At 34.9% G+C, this 7,207-nt stretch overlaps 1 protein-coding gene across 3 annotated transcripts; it reads left to right on the plus strand.

The window, feature by feature from the left end:
• Positions 1 to 241: 241 nt before the first annotated feature.
• On the plus strand, positions 242 to 5,245 carry LOC144974100 (organic anion transporter 3-like). Of its 3 annotated transcripts, none has more exons than XM_078917012.1 (2): positions 242 to 267; positions 3,267 to 5,245. In XM_078917012.1, the coding sequence occupies exon 2, from the start codon at positions 3,341 to 3,343 to the stop codon at positions 4,961 to 4,963; it is 1,623 nt and encodes a 540-aa protein (XP_078773138.1). In that variant the 5' UTR covers positions 242 to 267; positions 3,267 to 3,340; the 3' UTR covers positions 4,964 to 5,245. The 3 variants fall into 3 exon arrangements, with proteins under 3 accessions (XP_078773138.1, XP_078773124.1, XP_078773131.1); XM_078916998.1 differs by lacking the exon at positions 242 to 267 and adding an exon at positions 318 to 420; XM_078917005.1 differs by lacking the exon at positions 242 to 267 and adding an exon at positions 788 to 1,071.
• Positions 5,246 to 7,207: the final 1,962 nt, after the last annotated feature.

A 7,207-nucleotide genomic window follows, 5' to 3' on the forward strand; every position in this document is an offset into this window, starting at 1 on the left:
CTCCTGAGTACCATTTTTTAATTGACCCCAAGGTGGTCATGAATTTTTTAAAATAACTTTGAAAGTGTTCTATATAACACATCAGTAGTAAAATATTTCAGTTTGGTGATTTGATGACGATAGGAACTGTTCATTGGTTACAAAGGGTTAAATTACAGTTTTATCTCTAGCATGTAATGAATATATTGCTATGCAAAGCATTGTAATAATATTATTATGCTTTCATAATTTAAAACCATCACTAATTGGCATCTGGAAGCTATTAACGTGAGCAATATTTTGCAATTTATATATATATATATTAACTATCAGTAACATCATATCGTTTGCGAAGACAGTGTGTATCACTTTTCATACATTCAAAGCATCAGATAACATTGTTACAACTGAAGATGGACAGTGACACACATACTCAAACAGGTGAAATTCCGATAAACCTAATGTGCAGTTAAAAGTTCGTTGGAATGCATTATTTTCTTTTTTTTTAAAGTTGAATCTTAGAGAAGACTTCTAATCTTGTTCATCAAACTTAAATACTTGAACAATGGTAAATGACACAATATCAATCAAAGAGGGCCAACATCAATGATTACTTGACTTATTTTTAGAAATGTTTACAGGGATAAACATTACAAATGCAAAATATATTTATTGAAAAGAGAGAAAAAAAAGTTTGCACCCAGTTTGAAATAATTTGCACATGCGTGTTCTATCAAAGAGGACCAACATCTATGATTACACGACTTGTTTTTAGAAATGTTTACAATGATGAAAATTACAAATGCAAAATATATTTATTGAAAAGAGAGATAAAAAAGTTTGCATCCAGTTTGAAATAATTTGCACATATCGTGTTAGAAGTACCAAGGCGTTCAGTCCAACATTTGGAAGTTATTCATATTGCTTCAAATTAAGAGACAGACAAGGGAAGGCTTAACGCTCCCCTTGCAAGCCCCCATTTTTCATAAGAGTCATAAACCATCCACTACAAAAATAGATTGTTTTGCTAAATCTCAAGAGCAACAAGGACACACCATGTAAATTTTTCTTCAGAAAAACCATCGTTACAAGGTAGTGTGAAGTTCTGATGCAGTAGTTACGAGTATAACAAAGATTTATTTCAAATAATTTGATGAGTAAGATAGATATCAAATGTCCTGGCTGAATCGTAAGAAATGTGTCCATTTTCCTGTTCTTTGTAAGCAGAGAGTTAAATCATAGCTCAGTGATAGGCTGGCTGTATTGTCTAATAATAAATTTAAGCGATGTTGAGCGTGATCATTTACCCAGTGGATGACTATGATCTTAAAACTTTGATTAAGGCATTTCACATGAATCACCCAAATCGACAAAGGTGTTAATAGGAACCTGATTATACGCATTGATGGATAATGCTGGTACATGAATGGCCCCTAACAAGTGACATTAACAAAATAAAATAGAAATTTGGTCCCACATAAAAGGCTTATTCAGCATGTTAAAGTCGTGAAGCAAGTTATTTAAATGTACATATACAGTTTATATTAATTCGTTTAATTTGTGTATTCCGCGCTAAGCCAAACAACTTTTTAAAATGAGTTTTTCTTGCGCCTGGAAACTAACCAATGGTATCCAACGTCCTCGTTTGAAATCGCTGGTCCTGATCTACGCATTATCTTTAGGCTAAATTCCTATTTTTTTTCCTTACTTTTAATCTATTATTTGTTCTGTTTTGTTTTATGAACGAGTGCATGGACAAATTATTAGTTGGTGTCCGGCAGTCTTGCATTATGAGAAAGTCCTTGTGTTGAAGTCATAATCCAGATCTAGTGTTTTTATTTTCAAATGAATAACTTCTTGAGGTCTTTTATGCTCATTTGTAGAAACAAGTTCAAATAACAGAAGCTATGGATTTATATTTATTTACTTCAAATGTATTACAACAGAAGTTGTCAACAAAACTGCCGCTTTTCAGTTATAACTCAGGAAATTATAATTGGAAAGAGACGCTGTGATGTTTGTTTGAAGGATGGGATCGAAGCTCGAAAAGATCTTAAATAAATATTCATTTTTTCATTAAAACTAATCAATTCTCAAGTACCTTGGGTTTTCCATTCTTCTCTTTGACAGGGATTCAAGGCAATCCGGGGTTTCAAATACAACTACTCGTAAATATTATTATGACGCCACCGAAACAGTTGGTTCCATTAACCCTCCTTTAGCAATACCATGGATCCAACTTTTAAGTTCTGTTTTAAAATGCAAATCATTGTTCAACTGGGTGCATGCATGCAATCTTGTACAAAACTGTATGTGATTTTTTAAACAGTAATGAAAAAAAAATGAGTTTCACAACTTCAAAAAGAACAAAATAACAAGCACGGGACGTTTCGGGCTCAAAACCCTTCTTAAGCTAATAACAAAAACAATTAAAACATTATGACATCACTTAAATTCAAACAGACGGCAGAAAAACATTTGGAAAGATTTTCCGCATGTAAAATTATCTTGAAATAACTTATAAAAAATGCTATGCTCTTTAAAATTCACAAAGGAAAAAAACCCACTTCTATGCTGAAAATAGATGTATATATAACATGCAAAAACTAAAGATCATAATATATTCTTCTTAAAATCAAGATAGTCGTAGTGCTCAAGTTGTGTCAGTGCGATAAATTGCTTTTTTCTTCTCTTGTACCGCTATTAATGTGCATGATATATCATTTTTACACCATTGAAAATAAAAGCTCAACGTACATCTAGTAGACGTCTATTTATATTTAATTTGCTGACACTGATACATCCGAGTGCTTCCTTCGCTATATATGATGTCATTATTATTAAACTAAATAAAACTGTTTCAGTACAATCTCATCTCAAACCAAACATACGTTTTAACGGACAATCTTTTCAAATATAGTTTAATGACAGAAACTATGGTCACGAGAGAAATCGTATCGCATAAGCACTATAGCGGCTGAGTACGATCACGAGCTATTAGAAGTTATACTATGACAGGGTTGTCAAGGATTTTCCGAATAAAAATGTCATAGTAACCGGTAAATACAGTGGCTTACAGTTGAGAGGCGATGATTTAACTTATTTACAAGTCTAAAGATCCAAATTGATATGGAAAAACATACTGTCAATCCTATAATTGCGTTCGGTTATCACACAAGCATGTAATATTATTTATATAATAGTTTGCATGCAGATCTAACAGTACCCTACATTAACCTGAATGTTTTTACTTGATATGTTTTTCCTACCATTCTATTTCTAAACAGGCAAAACAGGAGTCCTCATTGAGAATTTCGTCGGTTGTGGCAAGTTTCAAGTTATAGTCGCTTTATGTGTGTTCATGCTGGCTAACAGCACCTCTGTTTTCACCATGGTTTTCATGGCATTTGGCAACTACAATCCTGGCTGGAGGTGTAATGACCTTAATTCAAACGATTCTCTCATCCTGAACAGCGGTAACATAAGCATTGTTGAAAGTAATAAAGTCAGCAAAGTTGCGGAAACAACTGAATATAAAAAGTTAATTTGGCAATCGCAACCAAATGTAACAGTATCAGCGGGTGGAGAGAGACCATATGGACACATTAAAAAAGAAAACTGCCCATTGTTTAAATCTTGTAAAAATATTGAATTTGATCCAACAACCTCTACAATTGTTTCAGAATGGGGACTTCTCTGTGACAAAAAATGGATACCTAATGTTATAATATCCATACAAATGGGTGGTGTATTTACCGGATCTGTGTTGGCGGGACATCTGGGAGACGCTTTTGGAAGAAAACCTGTCGTTTACGGAGCAGTGTTGGGAATTGCATGCCTTAACATCGTGTCTATATTCTCTGTGTCTTGGGAAATGTTTGCTGCAATTCGTTTTTTTCTCGGAAACTGTTGCGCCTGCATTATTTGTCTTTATTATGTATATTCCTCTGAGTTTTTGCCGCAAAAATGGCGAAGCGTGCTTCAAGGGATTCCAGGCTGGAGCATTTCTATTTCTCTTTGGGCTGTGACATGCATGTTTTTGAAGAACTGGCGTTATGTTCATCTAGTCAATTCAATTATAGGATTTGTTGCGTTCATTCCTGTATTGTGGATACCCGAGAGTCTAAGATGGCTGGAGGTTAAAAATAAATCCAAAACTTTCAAAAAGGCTGCGATTAAAATTGCCACTGCAAATGGTAAGCCATTACCTTCTATGGAGAATTTACAAGAAATGGCAAACGCTATTAATAAACATAATGATGTGGTTGTCAAGAAGACATTTAACGTTCTTTACCTCTTCAAGAGAGAATACATCAAATTTACAATTCTTCTAACTATCCCATGGTTTTCGGCTACAGCAACAACTTATGCGATAAGATTTGGGATCAAAGCACTGGTTGGAAACTTTTATATTAATCTTCTGATTTCTTCCTTTATTAGTATTCCATTTGCTGCTTTACCAATCTTCATCCCAAACCTTTTGGGTAGAAAAGTGGCCGCACTGCTTTTCAGTGGACTTATTGCCACATGTTTGTTAGGAGCAGCCATTCTTGAATTAGTCATTACATCGGGGTCTGTAGGTACTACTGTACTGGTTTTCGCAGCTAAAATGTGCCTTGATGTAATGTGGGCTTCACTGGTTCTATTTACCACGGAATTGTACCCAACTGTGATAAGAGGGATTGCCATGAGTTGGGGAATACTGGTGGCTCGAATAGGCAGCATAGTGTCTCCCTTTCTGTCTCCTACCCAATCTCATGGTGCGTTCACTTCCTACCTGATTTTGGCCGCAATTATGTTTGTTTCCTTTGGAATGTTCACCCAAATGCCTGAAACCAAAGGACTGCCTCTCAAAGACTCGATAACCAAAAATGGAGATAATTATGATAATGATGATGTTGATGGTTTAAGTGGTATTGATGATGACAATTATAAAAGTCATGACAACAATACTCACAACTATGGTGAAAGTGAGATGGTGTAGTAAATGTTTGATGCCCCATTGCACCTTAGAAAAAATCTAGAACATCCAATTCATATCTAATATATTTGAACTTTATTAAACTTTTGTAATATGTCTACAGCTGATGTTAAATTTTATATTAACTTACCATTTACATTACACCATATTTAATCCATTTAATCAGTAATAATACAATCATCATATTTCAGTGACCATCTTGGATAATTTCCTTACGTCATTTCATCGAATTTGTTTCAATTGTTATCTCATGTAAAGTTTGACCAATAAAGAATTGAAAATTGTTTTTCTTGGTTAAGCGTTTATCATCGCCGTTATTGGTTTTAATCTGAACAAGTGTGTATGAAAGGTTTCAGACAAAGCAAGAAAGAAAAATACAAGAAAAAAAAAACATCTCAAAAAATCAGTTACCTCCACTGGGGAACAAACCTCGAGGTAGACTGATTTTTGGGGGGATGGTTCTTTTTTTTTGTATTTTTCTTTCTTGCTTTGTCTGGCACCTTTTATCCACACTTGCTCAGATCATTATTTTACACTGGTGCTTCTCCCTAGTTTCTTAATTTGGTTTTACTTTCTCACTCTTACCCATTTAGTCAGTTGCAAACCATGAACCCAAAAAAAATCTTCATTCAAATTTTTTTATGCGTTTTATCAAAGTTGAACATCTCTAGATTAAATATCTGAAAAGTGCTGCCTTGAGTATATTGAGCATTTTGAGAAATTACGTCAGTAAGGTCATGAAGAGGTCATTTTTTATCCTCAGAAATCATTGTATAGTATACAGTATGAATGATTTAGTCTAATTAATGCAAAAATACTTCTATTTTTAAAATTGACCGAATAGTTGACAAATTATTAGCATTTTAGATATCCAAAAGGTCAAGGTTACTGCCAATATCGTCTTGTAAAATGACACAAATAAAAATAAATAAATAAAATAAAATTCCCTTTATTCATCCCATAGGGGAAATTCGTCTCTGGGGTCTATTCCAAGGGAAGACTGGAATAAGCCAGGCCTCAGCCGCAGTGCAACGCGCAAATTGAGCTAAGGCGAGGTGACTTGCTGAAGGCCACACAGCGGCGGGTGATTGAACTTGGTACCTTTCGGGTACGAAGCAAAGACCGTACCGCTGAGCCACGCTGCCTTAATGTTGCCGTGTGTTGGTATAAAATTATAAGTCTTGACAAGACCAATACCGAATTTTGGATATTTATGCTATTTATTGATATTTAGATAATCTACAGCGGTAAAAGTATAATTAGGATAATGAAAATTACTAATTTTGTGGGAAAGGTGTCAGATCACACACAAAATATGGAAAGAGTCTCCATAATGAGAGACCATGCCGTGTATTGAGTCTTTAGTTTTCTTCACCTTTGCTTTTTTACATTGCTAATTACAGGTGGAAAAAAATGGAATGACAATTTTCGGCATATATCTGACATGTATCTCTTGTAAACTAAATCACTCGTCATCAATATCTTCGTCGCTTGACACAGAAGCAGCTTGATAAAGGCGATTTCGACAGTTCTCGTGATCAAGGATGGCATTTACAAACTCTTGTGCATGGAAGCTGCGCGGCAACACAGCCACATTTTGATGATTCCCAAGGTTTTCCAGGGGGAAAAATCCGCATTGAATAAACTCTATCAATTTGGGTGGTACACTCGATGTGTTGCTTGGCACGGTGATTGGAGCAAGTGACTTCGTTGCCGGTAACTTCATCCATCCAAAATCTCTTGGTTGTAAATCTGGGGGTTGCTTGAGCAAGCAAAGGAGTGTGTATTTTAAGTTGGTGTGCCGTTAGAACTTTTATGCTGCTACACAAGTTTGATCTATTATTGCGCTAAGGTTCGTCGAGATTTTGACAAGGAGTCTCTCTTCAAATACAAACTGGTGTCATTGCCGACATCTTTATTCAGTGACAATGAAGACATACTGCTACTACAAAAGCCGCTCTGAAGCGAAATCTGCAATAAACTGTCTCTGCTTGTGTGATTGTGATCTTGGATGGATGCGCACTTCTTTATTGTGTAAACTGTCCATCCAAAGGACCATCCAGGACTATGTCAGTAGTAATATAAAAAGCATGAGAAACCCTTGTTAAATTGTTAAATAAAAAATTGCATGATCAGCAGTTTATAACAATAGTGTGTAAGTGTGTTATAGTATTACACATGTGTAATAGGTGTGTCAATTGTATTATTGTTGTGTGTTGTACACACTTTGCAGTTATTTTTAATTGT

This window comes from Berghia stephanieae, chromosome 1 (assembly GCF_034508935.2).
Source record: "Berghia stephanieae isolate SIO BIC M18660-M18661 chromosome 1, UCSD_Bste_1.3, whole genome shotgun sequence".
In the NCBI taxonomy this organism is placed as follows: Eukaryota; Metazoa; Mollusca; class Gastropoda; order Nudibranchia; family Aeolidiidae; genus Berghia; species Berghia stephanieae.